Source organism: Mesoplodon bidens, assembly GCF_964165515.1.
Source record: "Mesoplodon bidens genome assembly, contig: HAP1_SCAFFOLD_84, whole genome shotgun sequence".
Classification (NCBI taxonomy): Eukaryota; Metazoa; Chordata; class Mammalia; order Artiodactyla; family Ziphiidae; genus Mesoplodon; species Mesoplodon bidens.
This window is the reverse complement of record NW_027672468.1, coordinates 1,354,103-1,377,486: the sequence shown is the minus strand read 5'-3', so window position 1 is coordinate 1,377,486 and position 23,384 is coordinate 1,354,103. Positions and strand designations below refer to the sequence as shown.

The 23,384-nt window shown below is 54.2% G+C and overlaps 1 protein-coding gene and 2 pseudogenes across 3 annotated transcripts; 1 reads left to right on the top strand and 2 right to left on the bottom strand.

Moving 5' to 3' along the window:
• Positions 1-3,764: 3,764 nt before the first annotated feature.
• On the top strand, positions 3,765-10,764 carry LOC308610177 (exocyst complex component 7-like; annotated as a pseudogene). The gene is made up of 8 exons: positions 3,765-3,881; positions 5,765-5,894; positions 6,212-6,423; positions 6,712-6,848; positions 7,829-7,974; positions 8,257-8,409; positions 8,680-8,778; positions 10,615-10,764. The product of its transcript is annotated as an exocyst complex component 7-like (transcript).
• A 7,532-nt stretch (positions 10,765-18,296) lies between these two features.
• LOC308610175 (uncharacterized protein SPEM3-like) lies at positions 18,297-20,556 on the bottom strand (the record flags this gene model as incomplete). The annotated part of the gene is given in 6 exon segments (XM_081259420.1): positions 18,297-18,670; positions 18,673-18,852; positions 18,855-19,785; positions 19,892-20,094; positions 20,213-20,270; positions 20,419-20,556. Coding segments are annotated over 6 exon segments (1,884 nt in total).
• LOC308610144 (uncharacterized protein SPEM2-like) lies at positions 20,057-23,051 on the bottom strand (annotated as a pseudogene). Its single transcript has 4 exons — positions 22,911-23,051; positions 22,691-22,748; positions 20,419-22,558; positions 20,057-20,270 (listed from the first exon to the last, which is right to left on the bottom strand). The product of its transcript is annotated as an uncharacterized protein SPEM2-like (transcript).
• Between the last annotated feature and the right edge of the window lie 333 nt (positions 23,052-23,384).

Genomic DNA, 23,384 nt, shown 5'->3' with positions numbered 1-23,384 from the left:
ACTTTTCTGTGAACATATATTTTCAATTCTCTTATCTGCTCTGGATACCTGTCACTTGTCAGATACATGACTTGCAAGTATTTCCTCTCATTCTGTGAATTGTATTTTCACTTTTTTGATGGTGTCATTTACAGCACAAAAGTTTTTAATTTGATGTAGTCCAATTTATCTATTTTTTTTCTTTTGCAAGCCCTTTTCTAACAAGAACACAAATTAATGGTACAATGAGAAAATAATCAGCTGATATCTGTGAAGCACCTACTTCTTGTAAAACTCTGGGTTTCACCTATGAACATCCATTTTGAGAGAACACAAGGGAAATAAATAATCAAGGAAAGCTTCCCGGCATTTATTCTCTGGGAAAAAGGAAGTGAAGGCAGAGGAGGGCCGAGGCCCTGACTCAGGAAGGCAAAGGAAGGGGATGGGGAGGCGAGGGCCTGCTGAATGCTGGAACAGCCGTGGACCCTCTTTCTTCTCTCTGTCCTCCCTTCCTTCCTTCTTCCCTGTAGAAGCTGCTGTTTGAGAGGGGGAAGGAGTTGCTGGAGTCCGAGTTCTGCAGCCTGATGACACGGCATAGCAAGGTCTTGTACCCTGTGCTCACCCTGGATCTGATCAGCGGTAAGGACGACCTGGAGGTACAGGAGGAGGTGCCCCTAGAGCATCTGCCTGAGAGCGTGCTGCAGGACGTGATCCGCATCTCCCGCTGGCTGGTGGAATATGGATGCAACCAAGGTGAGGTGTCCTGGGGAGGCGGGGGCCCAGGTGGCAGGGCCAGAGGGAGTGGACTTTGCCCTCTGTTTCTTTAATCCACCTGCATTTCTTTTAAAACAAAGGAGTTTATTAGGAAACAATATGAGCAATAAGTCTACAGCTTATGTATCAAATTATGAATCTAGCTAAATTCAAGCTTTTTTTGTATACCTTACTTTCCTGTTTCTTTCCTTTTTTTGATTAATTATAAAAACTTCAAATGGCACAGAAAGGCTTAGGTGAAAAGCAAAAGTCCATCTCCCCACTTCCCTGATGCTTGCAGTATCATAACCCAAAGATGAGTACTGTTAAGGTTATTTATACCCTTCCAAAAAATTCTTTATGCCACTGTGTGTGTGTGTGTGTGTGTGTGAGAGAGAGAGAGAGACAGAGAGAGAGAGAGAGAGAATAAATATGTGTGTATCTGCTCCTCGTTCCCAAGTGGAAGGAAGCATACTAAACACTCCCCTAAGATTGTTTTTTTGGATTTTGCTTTCAAATTAGTATTATATCTTGAGTGTGTTCCACATCAGTACATGTATATTTGCTTCATTCTTTTTGGCAGCTGCATAATATTCCATGGTATGTTGGTGCATCATTTCTTTAAATCCAGTCCCAGAATTTTTTTTTAAATCCCAAGTTAAGCAAAAAATTAAAAAACACCCCAACAGTAATGAATATTCAATTTTAAGCTTTTTAGCCCCCCCACACCCTTCTTCTCTTTGTTAGTTTGTACACATACCAAGTTGTCAGTGTGCGTTATCACTATCCCTGCCTTCCCTCAAGGACTCTGTGGTGCCAGGTCTCAGGGCCGCCTGTACTGACCACACGGCATGTCTGAGGCTCACGAGCTGCACTGTGGGAGCTGAGGGCTCAGCAGGAGCTTTTCAGGGGCTCCCTTGGGATAAGCCAGAGGCCAGTAGATGCCTCCAGACCCCTCAGTCCCCTTCAGTCAGAGCCTCAGTGCTTTGTTCCATTTTTCACATTGGCGACACACTCGTTGGGAACTGCTAAAATGTACCATGGCATATTCGTATCTTTTTCCTTGCTCATTTGCATTTTTGGATTTTCCAGTTTTCCAATATCGACAAATAGTGCTGCAGTGAGCACAATTGGATGGCTTGCTTTTCTTATTTAGGAAGTTCTCTGAGATATTTTCTCAAAGGTGCAGTTATCAGGCAGAACTGTCTGAACAGATCTGAAACCTTCTTGCTGTCTTGAGTTCATCTCCGGGTAGGTGGGGCCAGTCAACTGACCCATCGAAAATCCCACAGCTATTTGTTCTTCATTAGCTTTATTTATCTTAGCTATTTGACAGGGTTTTCACAATCCTCTAATTTTTTTAAATTTGCATTTCATTCATGGCTAAAGAAATGGTGTGTTTTTAAATTCAGTGACACTTGTCTCTTTATCGCATATACATTGCTCACATCCTTTGACCCCTTACCAAGTTGAAGCTGGATGTTAACTTTACATTTTTTTAATCTAAAAAAAACCTTACTGTGGACTTCCTTGGCAGTCCAGTGGTTAAGACTCTGCACTTCCAGTGCAGGGGACATGGGTTCAATCCCTGGTCAGGGAAGATGCCATGTGGCATGGCAAAAAAACAAAACAAAACAAAAACCTTACAGGGAATTCCCTGGCGGTTCAGTAGTTAGGACTTGGCACTTTCACTGCCAGGGGCCCGGGTTCAATCCCTGGCTAGAGACCTAATATCCCACAGGCCACACGGCGCGGCCAAAAATAAATAAATAAAATAAAAAATAACAACTAACTGTTGGTTCTGTTGGGGGATACTTTCCCTTTTAAGCCTTTGATTTGGGACGGACGAGGCCATGTGGGAGGCCACTAGGAAGGGGGTAGCAAGGAGCAGTGGCGGGCACCACTGCTGCCCTGCGGAGCTGCGTCTGGAAGTGAGAGGGAGGCCCTGGGCCAGGCAGAGGCAGGGACCCCAGCTGTCGCCCATCTCTCCTCAGACTTCATGAACGTCTACTACCAGATCCGCTCCAGCCAGCTGGACCGCTCCATCAAAGGCCTGAAGGAGCATTTCCGGAAGAGCAGTTCTTCGTCCGGGGTCCCCTGCTCCCCTGCTGTCCCCAACGAGAGGAAGGACACACCTACCAAGAAGCCGGTCAAGCAGCCAGGTGAGTCCCCACCCTGGCCCACCTCAGAACCAGACAGAAGCTCTGTGGGACCCGGGTTACCTTTGGCCACCCTGGGGGTAGCAGCCGCTACAGCTTGACCTCACAGCGACCCCCAACTATAGGTATGCAGGACAGAAAGCAGGTGTCTGCCCACCTAGCAAGGCCCCATCCGGTGAGCTTCTCTCTACCCAGCCGAGTCTGGGGGCTACATAAGTGTCCTTGGAGTGGAGGGTCACAGGCACGGAGAGGTGGGCTGACAGGGGTGCCGGGGCAGAGCCCCTTGCTGGACCCCCTTCTCCTCCCTGCGTCAGGAGGCCAGGCACGCTGCTGCTGCCAAAACCGTGGACAGGACAGGGGCAGGCACTGCAGCCGTCACCTTGCAGAAAGCCAGGGTGGCTTGAAGAAGTGGATAGGGGAGAGTTTCCACTTTCACAGTCACCCAGAAAGGAAAATAACCCCACGCCTTCTCCAAAGAACTTAATCCGGCTTTTGGGCCCCACTCGAAAGTTAGTGCCTTGCGGCGGGAGAGTCAAGGGAGGGGTGTTGAGGTGGGAGACATCTGGGCTGTGGACGTTGGTATCCTGGGCAAAGAGCTCACTGTCTGTCCTTCTTCCCGTCATCATGTCCCCTGTAGTCTACGCTCCAGGTAAACAGTGTTCCTGGGTGTCAGCTTCCGCTTGGCAAGCCTGGCTGTGTCTGGCTGCTGAGAGATGTGACCCTCAAGAGGCTGGGTGATTCCAGGGTGTGGGGCTGCTGCAGGCCCCAGGGAGAGAGAGCCAGTGAGGCTGGGGGCTGCTCCCACCCTAGCCTTCCCTGTCCAGCTGCTGCTGTGGGCACACACCCCACGTGCCCTGGTGGGACACGCCCCTCATGACGGCGTTTTCCTTACCTGCCCCTCAGAGAACGAAGGACCTGTTGACAGTCGCCGCGAGCACCTGCTCCTCCTCAGGCCTTTGTTCAGGCTTTGGAGATACGGCTGAGCCGAGGGTGCCTGCAGGGGCGCAGGGGAATAGAGCATAAGGGAATCTGGGTGGCCCCAGCAGGAAGAGCACTGCCTTCCCCCTTCCCAGTGTGGATATCCTGGCCGACCCCCTGGGGAACCTGCCACAAACGGTGACCCTACTAAGCCAGGCTGCGCAGCCACAGCTGGCTGCACCTGGGCCTGTCCGTCTCTGTGCCTTGGTTCTGGGAGGCTGTGAGGCTGCCTGGGCCTTGGCCTGTCTGTGCTCTCTTCCCCTCTGTCTCTTCTCTGATGGGCCCAGTGGGGGCCCCAGGACCCAGTCTGCATCCAAGAGTGCTGCTGGCCATGCAGGGAGCAGGGATCTGATCTCGGGGCCCCCAGTGGGCCTAATCTAGCTTGGCTTAGAGCCCCAAGAGGAAAACTCAGGCTTTGAGCATCCCTCTGGTTTCTGTGGGCTTTCAAGAGTTGTCAGGAGCTGGGGGGCTCAGGACTGACGTCAGGAACTAAGGAATCAGGCCCCTGGGACATCAGTTCCCAGCCCTTGAAGAGAGGAGCAGGGAGGCCTCAGTGGGTAATGAAGCACCGACCTCAACGTCGTTCATGGTAATTGTGCTCCTGATGGGTTTGGCGGCTGCCGGATCAGTGTCCCCAGCCCACGTCCACGCGAGCATACTGGGGAGGCTCCTGGAGGCCCGGCGGGCCCCCCTGCTCCTGGTCGGTTGTGGGGCAGGGCACTGACTCGCTCATTAGCGGGGCTGCTCACTGAAGGGGCAGAACCCAGCGAGACAGATGCTGAGCCCAAGCCCCAAACTTGGTTATTAGTAACTACTTGTGGTTGGTGCAAACAGAAAGAAACGAGCTGCTCCAGACTCTGTCCCTTCTCCACTAGCTTTCTGGGGAGCTGCCAGGACCCAAGAAGCCTCACTGTGTTCAGAGGTGCAAGTGGGCACCTGGGAGTCCCCAGGGAAGGGGGACGGAGTTACACTCATGGGTGCCTCCCCTGCCCCAGTACATTTTATTAACAGGGCAGCTGTACGCATCTGTTTTAAATGCTGTTTTATTTCCCCACGTTTTCTGCCCTGTGATGTCTCGTTCCCACAGAGGTAGCTGACCCTGGAGGCTGTGGGTGCTGCAGTTTTGTTTTCATTGTTCTCACTTGTGATACTAACTGTTGGTTCCCCCCCCATGCCAAGAGCATGTGCCCTTTCCTGCTGCCCTCCCTCCTGCTCTCTGTGTGATGGCTCCTATTAATTTCTTTTTGGCTTTTGAGTTTTTCCCAATTGCTTTGGCGGTTTGGGTCCCTCCCATGGTATATGGGGCCAGTCTGCTTCTGGGTCTCCAAGCCTTCCGTCTTGGGCACTGCTGTCCCAGGAAGCTCAGTCCCATTTCACCAACTCCTGGGTGATGCTTTCCTTTGGCTACTGTTTAGCTGCGTCCCAGCACTGAGCATGCCTGGAGACCTCTGCCTGCCCTTTGGGGAGGAGCCATGGGCCTGCCCACTTCAAGGTGCCCCCAGGCTCTGCCACTTGGTCTCGCCTTCTAGGTGTGAGAGCTCCATCGCTAGCTCCTCCATCCCAGGCCCTTGTCTATTTCTGAGTTAAGTGCCACTCAGTACTGTTTTTTATTTTTGGCTTCTCCTGGTGGATCTTGGCCCATCTCATCTCCTTCACCCTCTGCACTTCCTAAAATGAACTCAGATCTGGAACAGTGAGGGTCGCTGGCAGGATCAGGAGCTCCACTGGGGGAACGAAATGTGTCCGTTCCTCCATCTCCTTCCGCGGGACCTCCGGCGGGCCTGGGAGAGGCCTGCTGAGAGAGATGGCACCCAGGCGTGCTCTCTGCTGGGGGAGGGCGTGGGCCTGGGGGGCAGGGGGAGGGCTGCTGCTGTTTTCTCTCACTCGTTTCCTAGGTCTTCTTATCTCCTCTCTGTGTGGCTCTGGTGACAGGGATGATCCATAAGGCTCAGAACCTTCTGAAACAATATTCCCAGCATGGTCTATATGGGAAAAAGGGGGGCTCTAACCTCATTCCTCTGGAAGGTAATCGTCCTGTGTTCCTCTCCTCTTCCCTCCTCCTCCACAGTGTGTCCACTCACGTGGTAGGGCAGAGCCTCCAAACCCCCAGAGGGCCTCGGGCACAACCCTGAGAGGGGAGCAGGGGTGGGAACTGAGGTCCTGGGCCTCTGACCCCAGCTGGCTCAGGGGCAGCTTTCATGGCCCTCGGCCTGGCCCTGTCTGGCTGACGGCAGCTCTGCCCGCCCAGAGGCTTCCCGCTCCCTCCCCTCCCTGTCTCTGTCCTTGTCTCCTGTTTGAACTCAGAGAAAGTTCTTTGTCACGGGCAGCCCTTTCACGCTCAGACCAGCAGTGGCAGGACCAAGGCGGCCGAGGCCTCCTGGCCGCCCCCCTCCACCTGAAAGGCGAGCATGTGCCACAGGGGACAGGCAGCCCATACACCATGTCCCTGCCTCCCTCCCATCAGAGGAAGGACAGCCCTGCCCTAGTGGAACAGATCCACCTTCAAAAGAATGACCCTGGGGGCAAAAAGAAGCCTGTCCCCATTCACTGGGCAGTGACATTTCTCTAACTGGATCTCTCCCGAAATATGGTGAGATAAACCCCCTGGGGCTGAGCATCAGACCTTCCGCAGCTGCTGGAAACTTCAGAAACCCGGCTTTCTCTTAGCCTCCAGGCTTGGGGAAACCAGCTCCCGAGGATGGTCCGAGGCACTGCAAGTCAGGCTTGAAACGGCTGTTCCCAAGGTGGTCTGAGCAGAAGAGGGGCTCAGAGCCCTCTCCAATGCCCCTTCCTCTACACCCCATCTCACATCCCCCCCTGGAGATTGAGGGCTTCTTCCCAGTCCCCTGAGAGGCAGCCACCCCGCCCCTGGATAAATGCTGCTTGTGTTTGTGGCCGACGTTTCGCTAGGTCAGGAGCATGATTTCCGAGTTAAGCACCTGTCTGAGGCCCTGAACGACAAGCACGGTCCACTGGCTGGTGAGTACTGCAGCCCAGCCTGAGGGCAGCCATCGCTGCATTCATGGCCGTCCCCAGAGGGCCTGCTCCGACCTGGCCTAGCTGGCTGCTCCGCTCCAAGGATGAGCCCGGCCTACTCGCCTCTCTCTCTCTCCAGTCTGTCTCTCTTTTGGGCACTAGGTCTCCTTGCCTCTCTCCAGGTGGGAGTGCACACCTGGCTCTCAGGGCCTGGGCCAAGGGCAGAAGTTGCCACCACTTGGAAGGTGGACAGAGAGGGCATGCGGGCCCCTGGAGGGCAGGGAACGACAACACCTGACTCCAGCGATGGCTCCAAACCTCTAACCCCTCGGAGCCCATCCCTCGGCACATAGGACCAGGTTGCCAGCGGGCACCCCTGCCCCAGCCTCCAATGCAGTAGCGGGATCCTGTCTCCTGCTGGGGCAGCTGACAACCAGGGAGCCCTCCCCGTCTGAGGCTCATTTTGCCTCTTCTCCAGTTTTGATGCCATGCCAGCTAGCCTTATGGACCAGAGCCCACTGCCTTTTTATACGTTCCAGAAGGCCTGGCGGGGCTGGTATCTGGCTCCAGAGGCCCAGCATTTTCGGAGATGGATGACCACAGTGCCTGCCTCCTTGAGGTGGACGCGGCCACTTGCCCATCCCTGGGTGTCCTCTTTCCAGTACAATTCAGAATCCTCAGTCTTGGGGTCAGGCGTGTCTTATCCAGGAAGTCGACTGGGGGATCTTCTTATCCTTTTTATCCATCTCCCCAACACCTCTCGTACCTGACATTCTGGAACAAAGGCTGGACTCAGCCCGTTTTCCCCCTCGCACCCTGTCGGGCCTGCTGGAGTTCTCTCAGCTTTCTGCCGGCACAGTCTTCTTCCCCATCTGCTGCTAGTCTGGCTACAGGCCAGGAACTGGGGAGACTCGTGCCCCACCCCACAGCAGGGAGAGGGTCTGCCCCAAGCCAGTAGCTCAGCGGCGCTGCTTTTCCCCCAGGGAGAGATGACCTGCTGGACGTGGAGACCGACGCCTACATTCACTGCGTCAGTGCCTTTGTCAAGCTGGCCCAGAGCGAGTACCAGCTGCTGACGGACGTCATCCCTGAGCACCATCAGAAAAAGACCTTTGACTCTTTGATACAGGTCCTGCCCCACCCGACCCTGCCCCTGGGCCCTGACCAGATGCCCCAGCAAGAGCTGTCACTTTGGAAGCTTGAGTTCGGTCCAGGCATGCGGTCCATAGCCCTCAAGTCCAGCCACCACCTCCACCTCCCATCCTGGGGATCTGTCCTGGGTGGCGTGGCCTGGTCGGGACCACCCCATTGGGGGCATACTTCCCCCACGCCCCTCCAGGTGCCCTCACCGTCCCTGGGAACCGGCTGTCTGCCCCCTCCCCTGAGCCCTCTCCCTGCCCCGCCCTCTCAGGATGCCCTGGATGGGCTGATGCTTGAAGGGGAGAACATTGTGGCTGCTGCCCGGAAGGCCATCATCCGACACGAATTCTCGGCTGTGCTCACCGTCTTCCCCATCCTGCGGCACCTCAAGCAGACCAAGCCTGAGTTTGACCAGGTGCTCCAGGTATGTGGGTGAGGATGCCCTTGGGGACTCCGGGAGGAGGAATCCTGTTGCCCGGCACAGCCTCCCAGGAGAACTGTGTTCTCTACCCCCATGCATCTGCTCTGAGGGTGAATGGCGACAGCTTCCTCAGGGCCCCGGGCATGTGGAGGTGCTCTCAGGGTGAGTGAAGAGGGGAGACAGTCCCCTGGGGTGAGGGGCTGGGAAGGAGCAGGGCCCCAGGCACAGCCTATAGCCGGGTTCTGCGCCCTGTGCAACCATGTGCTTCCTCAGGGGACGGCCGCCAGCACCAAGAGCAAGCTGCCCAGCCTCATCACTTCCATGGAGACCGTTGGAGCCAAAACATTGGAGGACTTTGCTGACAACATCAAGGTGCCCTCCCTCCCTCTGCTGCCATGCAGGACGGCCCATGGGGCTGTGGGCAGGGCCACCCGTGACCTGGCTTGGGAACTTTCTGAAAGCAGGCCTCCAAGAGGGGCAGGCCTGCCCTGTGGGGAAGCTGGCCGTGCTGCTAGTCTCCACTGTCCTCAACACTGCTTTATCTCTTGTGCACAAAGCCTGCCCAGTTTCATACCATTTAATTTGGACCACTTCATGAGCTGAGCTCTTCCTCCCTGGTACTGTAATTAATGCCATTTCGTCCAAGATGCTCTTGAAGAGATCTGTTGGTTCCATCAGGATCCCCACACCACCCACCAGAGTTCCTGGCACACAGTATGTGTTCATGAGAGGTATGTCGCTGGAAAAAGGATTATAGGTATGTGAAGAGGGGAAAGGGGAAGCTGGACATACTCCATCTCTACAGAATTTAAGTTCACAGTTGAATCTTGGCCTGCTGAAATTTTCCCAAAGCTCCAAGTTTAACCTCCGAGGCCCAAAGGGTCCCCAGAGCCCATCCCTTCCCCTTCCTGGACCATCCCCTTCCTTCTCTGAGGGGATCCTTCAGAGAAGGGGGACCAGGAAGCAGAGGCCACCCTCCTGTCAAAGAGTCCCAGGTAGCACTGGCATAAGACCGAGACCTCCCTCTCTTTAATTGCCTGTGCCTCCATTTCACTCTCCAGTAAACAGTGTTAAGACTCCCAAGTTGAGTCTGGTGAGGTACACACCCCAGTGATGGGGAACACACAATGGGACATCAGATCACTGCCAAAGGTGACAGAGAAAGGAGAGACACAGCCACTCTGAGGACCAGGATCAGTGAGAGTAACACAACAGATGGATTTCTAGGGGGTCAAGCAAATCTAGAAGCACTCTGCAAATGATGTGTTTGTGGAGGGGCCTGAAGCTGCGTGATCCAAAAGAGAAACTGGCCCAGATAAAGAAGCCTTCAGCAGCCCAATTCCTGCCCCAGAGCCAGTAATCTCCAGGAACTAAATAGGAGGAAGGTAACCTCCACATCCACCAGGCCATGGGAGGAAAAACAAACGGGGGCAGGTATCTTTTGCTACGGCCAAGTCCATTTGGCTATGCAGAGGCAGCAGATAATTCACCTGGGATGCTGAGTGTACTTTATTTTAATCAAGCAGAGTGTATTTGTAGTTTTTCTTCTGGGCATCCTTGTGCTTTCAACCTTGCTCGCTTACCCAGTAAGAAATGTTTAAGTAGGAAGGAAGTTAAAGAGAAGGTGGAAAAGAGACGAAGAGGGTGACAGAAAACTGGGAACAACACCCAGGCCAGCAGAATGGTACCTTTTTGTGGATTTCCTCTGGTGAATAATGAACTAGTACTGGCAGTTTGAAACTTTGAAAAATCCCTTAAATGCTTTTCAGTCTTCCCTCATGTAAGGTTTGCACCACCTGCAGAAAGCAAAACGTGTGTGTACAGGGGTGACTATAAAGTATGTACTGAGACTGTCTTCATCCTTTTTACATTATAGTCCCATCCTCTGTGGAGAGACAAACTTGTACGTATAGCATTGCCCAGGCTTTATAGCATATCTGTGATATGACTTTAGGATAACTTATAACGGTAATCACTTATAAGGTAAACCCTGCTTATCAGCTTAATCAAATGGGGAAAGGAGGAATTTTGTTAGAAATGCAGATTTCCAGGCCTTGTCCAGACCTGCAGAATTAGGGAGGAAGAAAGTGAGGGGTAAAGAACATGTACATGAGGAAAATATACAGCAGAATGAGATTATATGTGGAAGGAGCAATTGGAAGCACTTGATATTTCCCCTGGAGTGAAGACTCCCTCGGGTCTTCTCAGAGTTTCTTCCGCCTGGTGGTGGGCGCGCTTCAGCATCCACCCACTTCCTCTCCATTGCTCCAGACAGCAGACAAGGCTGCCCAGCCCTCGGGGTCTCCCCGCACTGGGAGCAACTCAGGCCCTGTGCGCAAGCCCTTCTCCCCACCCTGACCTTGGAAACCCTCTCACTCGTGGCTATTCCAACCCTCTTACGTCACAAAGAGATCAATTCCGTTTCCTGAAGAGCATCAGTCGCTGCGGTAACTTCCGGGAAGTGCAAATGGAAACACACCCGCTCCCCAAAAGAGCGAAGACAAGATAAACACCGCCCAGCTAAGACTAGGGGGACGTCCCAGGGAAAGAGGGAATCTTCTCCGCGAGTCCGCCCCCAGGAGGCCAGACTTGGGACCTGTCATTCAGAAAATTCCCTCGTTTCGGTCCCCCTTAGGGAGACACGCTCCCAGAAGGGCCGCCTGTCGGGGAAATGCCCCTTGCCTTTTGCCACTAGCCAGAGACCAGAGTGAAACCGGAGGAAAGATGCCTCCTCCAAAGCTGGGAAGAAGGGAAAAGGGAAAGACGGGGTGATGAAGGCCAAAGGTGCGAAGTCCTGCCACACGCGGCCGGCTCTGAAGGCGGCCCTCCGCAGCCTGGAGTCCCGGGCAGGGTTGCACAGAGGCCAAGGCACTGCCCCAGAGAGGAGAGGGATAGGTGGGTGGAGGGTGGTGGCCCGGGGCCCTGGGAAAGAGAGGACCTGAGTGGGACGCAGTTCCACAGCGGCCCCTGAGAAGCACCCAGATGCTGACGGGGGTGGTCAAACAATGGATCCCGGTCGCCCACGGCAAAACCCTGCCCCTGCCCTCCTAATGACTCTACCCGCTGCCCTGGCCACGGTTCCAGCGGAAATCGTCTGTCCTCCCTCCTTGCTCTCAGTCCTCTCCGGCAAGTGGCAAAGGGAAGGGGGCATTTCCCTGGACCATGAACCCTGATTCTGACCCCCAGCGCTGCAGAGAAGCCCCAGCTTGCTCGTCCAGTCTGGCTGATACTTCCAGACCCTGGGAGCGTGCCTCTTCCCACAGCACGGACAGGGAAACTGAGGCCTAGAGAGGGACAAAGTCACCCACAGAGAACTAGGAGGTAGAAGTCAGGCAAATAACACCGCTGGGGCTCTGGCTTGGGAGCGCTTAGTCTGCCTGGGACGAGGGCTTGAGGCCAGGGGTTCGAACGAACCTTTCCCGGATCGAGCCTGCAGACTCTCGGGTTTCCTCTGGGGTGGTCCCCAGATAAGAATAGATCCCATTTGTTGGAGGTTTTATGGGCATAAACTCACTGAATTCCCACAACAGACAAACAAGGTAGGTAAGTTCACCCCTATTTTACAGGTGAGAAAACTGACGCTCTGTGATTAAAATGAAACTTGCCCACAGCTGCATTGCTAATAAACTCGCTGAGCCGAAATTTCTCCAGAGCCTATATATGCTGTGAACCTTGGATCCAAACCACTCACCCAGCTTCGGTGCTCATCTCCCGCATTCGCCTTGGTGCTTGCCCCCCATGGCTCGAAGATCCCTTTAGCTCTTGGGCCTGTAGTTATCCTGGATGACAAAGGAGCATGGGTGCAAGTTGTCCCCCCGAAGGCAGGCAGCAGAGAGTAGAGAGGAGGGTAAACGGTTCTGAAAAGCCATAATACGCGGACTGCACGCGCATTGCAGTGGTCGGATACAGATGCCCGCGACTCTCGGGGCCGCCAGTGGCAGGTCGCGCTAGGGTCGTGCCAGCTCCATCCCTGGCTCTGCCACATTTGTTATGTGACCTCCAGTTAGCCGCTTCTCCCCAGCCCTAGCTGAAATTTTAGAGCTCCAGGCGCACGCAAAGTCGCCTAATTGAAATAGACTAAATAAAAGACTGCGGGGAAGACCGGGACGCCCATCAGAGGGCAAAAATCTGGACACCTGCGGACGTGCTTTAATGGAGGAAGGCCACATGGCCTTGGAATGACCATAGCTAAAAGCTGAAGTTACTCTGTGCAGAGACAACACAGGGGCACTGCCAGAAAGGTCCCAGTCCAAGGCTGCCCCAGGGCGCGACCTTACCCCTCCCCAGACCCTTCCACACAGTCCTCCAGCCGGTGGGATTGGAGTTGATCAGGCTGCTTGATTCTGGAGTCTGAATGGCCCTCTCTCCCCGCACGGAAGGAGACTCCAGGGTGGGAGAACAGGGTTGCCGGGCTGTTTGGAAATTAGCATCCCTTCAGTAGTGCAGATCCGAAAGAAGGAAACTGAGGCCTCCGAGGATTTGGAGCGGAAGGGAAGGAGAAGGCCTGTTTGCTTAGAGGAAAGTAGAAGGGGGGAGGAGTTTAGCAGACAAGCCCGAGATGTCGCAGTCACAAAAAGTTCTCGAGTGTGTTTTCTTTAAGGTGCAATTCACTGGGTGTTTACGCACCGCTCCGCACTTGGAGGTCTTTGCTGGATGTGTGTGATGTGAGTGTGCAAATATGTTTGTACAAACGAAGAGTGGTTGTATATCGTGGGTCTGTGGAATACGAGTCTGTGGCATTGAGTGACATCACGCACTTGGGTGCATGTGTGCACATGTTCTTGAGGAGGATTGTTGCACACAAAGGTGAGTACACGAGTGCATGTGTATAGTGTGTGCATGTGTCACGTGTAGACATTCCTCCTTTATGTGAGCGGGTGTGCATGTAATGTGTGTGCAAAAGCATGGTACATGTGTCTGAGCCTGAGCTCATATGTGATTCGTGTGTCCATACGTACATGTGAAATCCAGCAAAGTAGTCCCCCAAAGATCTCAGGTCCAGTCAGAGGAAAGGTGCAGACAGGCTGCGGACTGAGCGCCCCACGGCAGGTGTGGAAACTGTGGATCCTTTGGCCTGCAGGTAGCAGGAGGTCGCCCACGGGGCGCAGGAGCCGCCCAGAGGCTACAGGTTAGCGCCCAGCTCGGCTCCAGGCGGGCGAGGCAGGTTCCGCCAGGGTCCGCAAATTATGTGGGATGCGCGCGCACTGATCCCTGGCGGACAGTTCCGCACTCTCAATTGTTCCTCGCGCACGGTTTCTGATTATTGATGCCGTGTGTCCTAGAAGAGACTGCTTCGGGTTATCTGCATATTTATTATCTTTATCACCGTCATTATTTGGTGGCTGTATGAAGATGGTGCCAAGCCCACCAAGACCGCCGTGCCCCACCTCCCTGAGGCTGCCCTGGATGCGCAGTGACCAGGGGCGCCCGAATCTTCCCTTTACGTGGAGCCACAGCGCCACCTCGCGACCACCCTGCCTCCCTCCCATCACTGCCGCCCAAGGCAGAGCCTTTCCTGGTCCAGACCGCCCAAGTTCCCATTCCTGGCTTTCTATTCGCTTTTCATGGGAGAAGAGTAGATGTTAAGGAATTCGGTAATGGGGTAAAAAATGGAGAAGGAAAAAATAAGGGCAATTAAAAGTAAAAGACTGGAGGAGAGGAGAAATAGTAAGAAGGAGAATGAAGATAAGGAATCATTGACAAACAAAAGGTGGAAATAGAAAGTAAGTCAATGTGGATCGGGGAGATAAGGAGGACCCAGGAAGACTTGAAGAAAGGCTGCTAGTTCAGGCAGAATGGAGAGAACAAATAAGGAAAGGCAATTCTTACATGACGGTGAAGATGCCATTGTAGGCGTTAGGTTCTGGCTTAGGCACACTGTGGAGCTTCTGCTTTGGGCTGAGACCAACACATGACAACGTCTCATTTTTGCAGGTACAGAGCTCACATATGCTGATGTTTGTGGTGGCATTCTGTTATGGCTGTTTCTTTTCTGGGGTATATTTTATACCAGGAAGACCTGTGGATACTGAATACTGAGTCGAAGGAAAAAGAACTGTCTCAGATGGCCTTGGTTGCTGAGATATGTTAACTCCAAGGTCCACAGGTGGAAGTGTGATTGTGTCAGGTTTGGTTGTGAAAGTGCCACCTCAGGGTGTTTTGGAGGGGGAGCTGTAGTCTGCTGTAGGGCTGTAGAATGTCCAGCCTCCACAGTGGGTTCTGGAGTTGTGGCTTGCTCTAGGTCCACATGATGAACTGTGACGCTGGATGATGTTGAATGCTGACCTTGATGCTTGCTTGGAGTTGGAACTGTCACCTCCTGCTGGAATGGAGATGGAACTACAACGTCCTGAGGTGCCTCTTGAGGCTGAGTTGGGGTCTTCTGCATGATTGGAGAAGGTAGAGTCTCCATATTGGATCCTGCAGTAACGGTAAGCTCCACATCCATAGGTTGAATTGTGACTTGAGTCAGGTTTGTCTGTGCAAGTGTCAACATTTCACCTGACTCAGCAGGTAGAAAGTAGCTGTTTGGCCCCTCCTAAGGAATGCAATAGCCTCCTTCGCTGCCCCTTGTCTACGTCCCCTTACCTCCTTTTCTGAAGAGGCTAGTGGTTTGCAGCTTCCCTCTTAAGGTTAGCTACAAAGGCTGGGAAGAGAATGGATAGGAAGATTCAACAGGTAACTTCTTCCTGCTGCTGGCAAGGCCACGCCCCTAAATTATAAGCACACCTCTTTTGGGAGACTGTCGGGGTGGTTCCGGACCAGCCCGGCCTCCAGTCAGAGTTCAGTCACTCCTTTCGCTCTGCAGAGATCTCACGGCTACCCTGGGAGTTGTAGTTTGTCTTCAAAGCTACCAGGGCATTGGGGCCACGCACCCACATCCTTTCCTGTTCCGTTGAGGTAGTGCCTGATGGAAGTTGTAGTTTCTATGGAGATAAACTCTGCTGTGTTTTTACAAGGCCAGGTCAACCGCACAAACACTCCTTGGGGTTAGAACAGAGGCCTAATAGGATGGATCTGAATAACAATAATGAGGGGCATACACTAGGGCATGCGGAGAAATAAGGGACTCTACATCTCACTTGGGAGTAGGGGCGCCCTGGTCATTTGAATCTAGAAGGGTTCTTGTGTGCAATTATAACTTCAGATAGAGATGAGACTGCAAGCCTAGAAAGGTTGCACATGACTTGCCCAATGTCGGAGCTGAGCCAGAGAGGTGTTGGAAATGGGCTCTCCAGCTGGGACGTATCTCCTTGGAATCGGTGGTGGTAACGTTAGACAAGAACACACCGATAGTGTGCATGTAGTGACCCACGGATGGACATCTGACTCAGGGAAGGGACACATTAGTCTTGCCCACCTCAGACACACAAGTGGTGGCAGGGAAAAACACTTTGGAATCTCGCAGCTTATGCGTGTATACAGAAGAGTTATCAGGACTGAAAATCAAGTCCAGAGGAAACCCCAGCTGGGCTAGGGCACGGCAATGAAAAATTATCAGGGGAAGGAAATGGCTTTCAGCAAACAGTGCTATCATGGACACAGCTTAAGTCCAGGATGAAACTAGGAGCCAGAATAATAGGACAGAAAGAAAGGACACCAGAGACACGCTCACAGATTAGACCAATGCATACTGGACCAGGAATTCTTACATTCCTTTTTCCCAGGGTTCTGTCTCCACAGTGAACTAGGCCTAAGTCCATGGGCAAGAAAATTAAGTGCAGACACCTCGAAAAAATTGAGGCCTATGAAGGAGGGGACCCTCAGAATCCAGGCCTCAATTTGGGGCGCCTAAAACACAAGGTTTCCTACTCACTGACAAAGAGAGGTCTTCTCCCTCAGTAACCAAGAGCCCAAAACACAGCCCAGCATGTGGGGGCAAGTTTCCATACATGTGGTCGTGACTCAAGAGACCAGATGAGGAAAACTGAAGCCTGGGCTCTTTCTCACAGGCTGGGGAAATCAGGCATTGTGTGTCCATCCCTACATCTTACCTCCTCCCCAGAGGGTGGCTTCTGAGCCACCCTAAAAAGAACTAAGTTTTCTGCACTCTGGGGGAGATTTAAGATGCTGGGGGTGTGTGACAGGGAAAGGAAAATTGCTCTAAACTCTAAAGCACTGCTCTCCAATAGCATTTTCCATTACGATGGAAATGTTCTAAATCTGTGCCGTCCAATACAGTAGCCACTAGCTCCATGTGGCTACTGAGCACTTAGAAGATCATGGCACTGATGAACAGAATTTTCTCTTTTGTTTCTGTCCAAGCCATGAAGCTTGTGGGGTCTGATTTCCCTGACCACGGATTGAACCCCAGCCACAGCAGTGAAAACGCCAAGTCTCAACAACTGGACTGCCAGGGAACAGAATTGGATGCCAGGGAAATTCTGTTCCCTGAGGAAGAGAATTTTTAAATTTTAACTTAATTTTTAATAGAATTAATTTTCCTTACTTTTAACTAATTTACATTCTAATAGGCATTTGGATAGTGGCTACTGTAAATGACAATGCAGCTCTAGGGCCTTGGGGATAACGGATTTAGCTAGACAGTGATGGAAGGAAAGCAGGGATAGTTTAGGTCCTCATCAGGACCTGTGTGATGGGGCTCGGTTGGATGTCCTCAAACAACCACAAACGAATTCTCTTGTCTCTTTATTCCTCATGCATATCTGTCCCCTCTTTTTCTAGGTTTCTCATCACACACTGATATCCCCACTACTTGATGGTCTCCGGTGAGTTGTTGGATGTCTCTCAGTGAAGGCGCCTGGGAGACAGAGCTTTGCACTTGTCCCTGCCTGCTCTGAACTGTCTCTGGCGGGAGTCAAAGATCACACGCCCTAGCTGCATACCTGATAGTTGTGGCAGGCTGGAGGAACTGTATCCATGGGGTGGTACACCTAGTCTTGGCTGCCTGCTTGCTGCGAGGAGGTTAGCAGGTCATTGTAGGCCCCTTGAGCCTTGGAAGAGCAGGAGTTGTGACTGGGTGGGACAGAAGTCCATGGTACGTGCTGCCCTGCATCCTCCTTTCGAGGAACTGCCTCAGATATAAATGACTTTTGGGTCTGGTGTGCGCCCAAAACTTGGACAGAGTCAGTTCCCACAGGGTTCTTGTGTAGGCCAGGATCTCGATTAATTCCTGAGTACTTGTGGAAGTTAGGGTCATGGATATGGTCTGAGCTCCTGTAAATTCCACCACCTTGGGTAAGGCCACATCTCCTTTTGCCTTCAGTGGCTTGGGAAAGGCCTGGATTCTTATGGAGATCAGAATCTTGAGTAAGGCCTTGGCTCCTGCAGACTCCAGAATCTTGGGTCAGACCTGGATTCTTGTAGTCTCCTGAGTCTCAGGTAAGGCTTGAGCCCTTATGGAGGCGAGGGGTTTGCACAAGGCCTGGGCTCTTATGGAGACCACATGCCGGGCAAAGGACTGAGCTCTTGTTGAATGCAGAGTCTTGGGCAAGGTATGGACTCTTCTGTGTCCCAGAATCTTGGGTAAAGTCTGGACACCTAGAGACTGCTGAATCTTGGGCATTACCTGTACTCTTGTCACATCCAAAATCTTGAAAAGGGTGTGGGCTATGATGGAAGAGAGTTTTTTCAGAAAGCCCTCGACTTTTATAGAGTACAGTCTCTTGGTTTCGTTCTAGATTCCTATAGACTCCAGAATCATGCATAAAGGCTGAGCTCCTCTGAATGTAAGAACTTTGGAGAACTGATGTGTTCTTGTGGAGGTCAGAGGGTTGGATGATATATAGCCTTTTAAAGAAACGTCCATATAGAGTAGAACCTAAGATCTTCTGGGAGCCAGAATCTTGGGTAATGACTGGATTCTTCTGAAGGTCAGAGTCTTGGGAAAGGCTTGAATTCTTGAAGAGGTAAAGGTCTTCGGTAAGGCATCAAAGTTCGTGGAGGCCTGGATCTTGAGCAAGGCCTGGGTTCGTGGGGAGGCCTGTGACTCTGGTAAGGCCCTGGTTCTTGTGGAAGCCCAGATTTGGAGTAAGGCCTGCATTTCTGGAAAGTCTACAGCCTTTAGAAGCTCCTGGGGTCCTTTGGAGGACAGAACCTTGGTTGAGGCCTAGACTCTCATGAAGTTCATGGGTTTGGGGCTTGTTTGGGGTTTGAGAAGTAGTGGATAACTGAGGAGGGATGGGGCCCTGGGGAGAGAGGACAGACTGAGGAGACTTGGAGGTTGGGGGAAAGGTGGGGGTTTGTATTAATGTGGAGGGCTTCTGGTGGTTGCTGTGTTGATGAAGGACAAAGGATCTTGGAAAACAAGAGGCAGAGAAAGAGTGCATGGTGGAGGCATGGGGCATGGTGAGCTCTGGGCACCAGTCGGAGAATGGAAGCAAGGTTGAGAAGGTGCAGCATCCTTGGAGTACACCAGGAATTTGGGGCAGACGGGAGTCTGGGCATCCGTGTTTCTCTTCTCAGACCTGCAAGGATGGAAGCGAAGGTCTTGAACTGTACAAATTTGTCTTTGGCATCATTTGAAATCTTCCATTCCATAGTCGCCAACTCCACGTAACCCAGTATGGACCCTGTGGAGGGCTTGGCACTGTCCCCACTACATTGCTTCAGTGTTTGCTCAGCTGTACCAGAGCTCACCAGACCATGCCCCTCTTGGGGCCTGGAGAGGGTACCCAAGTCATTTCTGGAGTACCCAGAGTTCTGAGGGGGACACACATGGAATAAGTTCTGCTTTACACTCCGGGCATCATAGACCACATGCCCGGAGGAGAGGCCCTGGCTGAAGGCAGACAAGGTAGAGGGAATAGAATCTAGGATGGGGGTATGGGTGGTGGAAGGGACTGGAGGGGTCGTCAGGGCCATGACCAGTGCTGGGACAGAGGTTGTGGCAGAGATCGGGACAGGGGCTGGTGTAGGGGCTAGGGCAGGAGTAGTAGCAGGGGCAGAAGTTGGGGGAGGGACCAGAGTGTTGGCATGGGTATAGGTCAGATGAGCATGGGTCAGGGTGCAGAGAGAAGTGTGGCCCAGGGACTGGGCTGAGGCATGTGAGGGGGCCTGGGCTTGGGCCTGGGCTGGGGTATGGGCTGAGGTGTGCTCAAGGCCAGGGATCTGGGCAGGGCTGTGCTCAGGGTTGAGGGCTGGTGAGGGGGTCTGGACCTGGGCGATAGTGTGCTCACGGGTTTGTAATGTGAAGCAAGTCTGGGCCTGAGGTGGGGCGTGCACAGAGAGGTGGTTGTAGGAGAGGGTCTGGGCCTTGGTAGGAGAATGTGCAGGGAGCTGAACTGGGGGGCAGTTCTGGACCCGGGCTGGGGCCTGGGCTGAGTCATAGTCTGGGGTCTTAATCTTGCTCTTTGGGGCAGGCGCATTGGAACCATGTTCACCTTGCTTATCCTGCGGAGCTTGGAAGATGTCTCTCACCTGGAGTTAAAGGTGGCTTGGGACTTTAAGGCTGTGAACGGAGGGGCCTCCCCAGCTCCCACTACCCCCTCCTTCCACAGTCCCCGTGGAGCCTCCTTGGAAGCACAAGGAGTCCGCACTGAGGAGGCATCCAGCAGCACTTAGAAGCCGTCTCATCATCTATTTCTGGTATCCAGCAGTCAAGGTGTTTTGGGTGCCTGAGCCAAAAGCTTGGGCGATGGCGGAACCAGGGAGAAACTCTTGAACACAGGTTCTTGGGATCCACGGAGCAGCACATGCGATGGCTGCCTCCACAGCTGGCTTGCTTGTCTGCAGGGAAAGGCGAGATGGGACAGGGCCTGGGTTCCTGAGGGGCTGAGAATCAAGGCAGGGATAGAAGAAAGGGGACAGGCCCACATCCCCTGAGGCCACACTGGCGCCCACTTACCTTTGGGGAAAATACGGTTGAAACCTGCCCGCAAGAATCTCTTCAGATGCATCCAGAGCTGAGGGAAGCAAGGGAGCGTGGAGTACGGGATCAGGGTGAGCCCTGAAATCCAACCCTTGTCCGGCCACACTGCAGCAGCCATCCCATCTCAGCCCCTTCAAGACCCCAGGGCTCCCCCAACCACACTGCCCAGATCCTGCCCTCACCAGAGTCACCACGTTGATCCACACATTGAGCAAGATGATGCTGACCAGGATCAGAAGAATTGAGTCTCCTAGGTCTTGGCATTTCCTGGGTGTGGTGCCAGAGCACGCCTCGGCTAGGTAATGGGTTTGCTCAGCCATGGCCGGGGGTCCCAGGACTGCCTGGGTCCGCTGGCCTCCATATATGTATACTGGGAGACAGACTGGGTCATAATGGGGCAGGTGGTGGCGTCACAGTGAGGGAGGGGGACGAAAAGGAGGGCCAGGCGTGGCATTCCATGGTTCCCCGGGTGAGGTAAGCTGAGCCTGGACAGCCAAACAGGGCCCGGAGGCCGGCACACCTCCCCTCGAGGTGTCAAACATTCGCTCACCGCCCACTGACTCACTTGTTCAAATGTCACATTCCATCTCTTGGCCCCTCCTGAGACTAGAAAGACCTTGGCCTCAGAGCCCTGCGGAAGGCCTGGCTGGAGTCCAGAGCCTCAGCCTTCTTCATGCCCTTCACTGGCTGTGGAGCTGGACCTGCCCAGATGTGGAACCTCCCAGTTTGGAAGCAGCTTCTTGTTTGAGGCTCTTTGGGGACAGGGACAGCTGAGACACAGAGGAGGTGCCCAGAGACCAGTGGTGTGGAGACTGCAGCTGCAGATCTACTTAGTGCATGGTATCGGACCAGGAGGGGCCTGCTGGCAGGACTGTGGCCACTAAACCAAGGGGACCCTCAGGCCCAGAAGGGGACACTGGCTTCTTATTGCAGGAAGCCAAAGGCAGGGACCCAAGCTGGCAGAAGGAGTGGCGCTTCCAAGCCACAGACCGCCAATGTTTTCTGGACCATGGCGCTCTTTATTCCTCTCTCCATGCCCTGCCGCTCCCCACCCGCCCCCATTAGCTGCTGGCCAGTTCATTTTCCCAGTCTGGCTTCCGTGCAGAGAGGGCCTCGAGGCCGAGGTGGAAGGTAGCAGCGAGTTGGCCCGCGCTTGGCTTCCCGCACTTGCCGCTTCAACTCCAGGCTGTCATACACCTGGTAGTTGGCATTTCCCCCTGGGTTCCGGCTGAGTGGCATGAAGGTGGGCGGGGGTGGAGGGTGTTCGGTAGCCTGGACGTCGGGCAGAGTCTGGGAGGGGCGGAGGAGCAGCGCTGAGCTGGAATCCGAGGCCCGCTGGTAGAGGCCTCGGCCAGCACCGTGAGGGAGGCGGAGGCGGCCAGAGGGTGCCGCACAGGCAGCATCTCTGCCCATTCGGCCGCCCAGCGCCGCACCTCGTGGGGATCCCGGGAGTAGTTCAAGTGTCCCGTGGAGTGGCGCGGGCTGTGGTTGGGCTGGCTGTGAGCACAGCTGTGGAGGCTCCGCCCGTGGGCCGGTGGGGAGTTGCGCTGCCAGGCTTCGGGCCGGTAGCCCTGAGGCACCAGAGCTGATGGAGGCTCAGAGCCCTCCAGACCACGCCGCCGCTGATCCCAGGAGTCATACGGGAGATGGCCCCCTGAGGGGTAAGTTCTGTGCCCCCCAGGGACCCACGAGCTGTTAGGGGGCAGCCGTCGGGTAAGTGGTGGAGACGAGGTCCACTGGTCAGCATCCACATTGCCCCAGATGCGGGATGGCGAGCAAGGGGCCCCGAAGGACTGCAGCCCTAGCTCAGACTTGGCCTCCACACGCTTGGGCATGCGGTGCAGCTCGGGCGACAGGTAGAGACAGGCTGGTGGCTGGATGGCCAGGATCCCACCCTGTCGACCCCAGAGGCCCACGTTGGAGGGCAGACCCATCTGCCGGTAGAGCCCTCCCCAGCACCCCCACGGGTACTTGGGTTGTGGGAAGGAAAGCTGGTCCTCCTCCTCCAGGTAGGAGTCCGGGTCCTCCCAGCTAAAGGAGGGCATCGGAGGCAGCTGTGACATCCCGTGGAGGCGATGCGGCCTACGGAAGCCTGAGCAGCTGGAGGGGAATTTTCTAAATTCTTGGGCCTCCCCTGGTGGCTTCAGGGGTGGCGGCTGCAGCTGCGGCTACGGTTGCGGAGATGGTGGTAGGAGGACGAGGAGTAGCAAGTGGACCGGGCCATTCTCACTTCCACAGGGTCCAGGGTGCAGTGCATGTGGATGTCTTGGGCCTTGGCTGGAGGATGTTTGGAGGAACTTTCACAAGCCTGTGAGATTTCATCTGTGGGAGTCGAGAGTCCGTGAGGGCAGGGCAACTGTCAGAAGATTTCAGGGTTGGGAACCTGGGAGCCTGGGTTTCTAGGGCCCTGGGAATGGCGAGGCGGGGTGCCTCCTAGCTGTCTTCTGTAGTTACTTTTCTGAATAATACAATACATGGTCTTGTCTAAGGCATTCTGGAGCCCATGCCATATCTGGGGTGGGGTGGGGTGGGGTGGGTGAAAATGAAGGCCAGGCTCTCTACCCTCACCACCACTCCCAGCCAAGACCGTTCCTGCAGACGGAGGTGCAGGCTGCAGCTGGTTCCCACCCTCAGCCATCTTCACCCCTACTGGTGATCCCCAACCATCGCTGACCATAGTTGCCATGCTGATCCCAATGCTGACAAGAATGACAATGCCCAGCAACAGGAGTAGGAAGTCCTCCGCATTCTGGGTACTTTCTTGGTATTGATGGCAGCACCCCAGGTTGTCATACCAGAGCTGGTGTTCCATGGTGGGCGGGTCCTAGGGCCGCCTGAGCCGTGGGACGCCCCACCCCCCCCAACCCCACCGGCCCTGACCCACACTGCACTCATGCCAGGACCTGGGGACACCCACCAACAGGTGAGGGACCATGGTCATAATGAGGCACATTGCAGGGAGTCACAATGCGGAGTTGTCCAATCTTTCATCCACTCAGCTGGTCCTTTAGGTGGCCGTCTCTGCCCTCGGCTCCCACTACATGGAGCCTAGTCCCCAGAGTTCAGTCTGTCCTTCTGTCTCCATGGGGCCTTGCTTAACTTGATTTGCAAGCAGGGTTGCTACAGATGAGAGACAGTCTTCATAGTG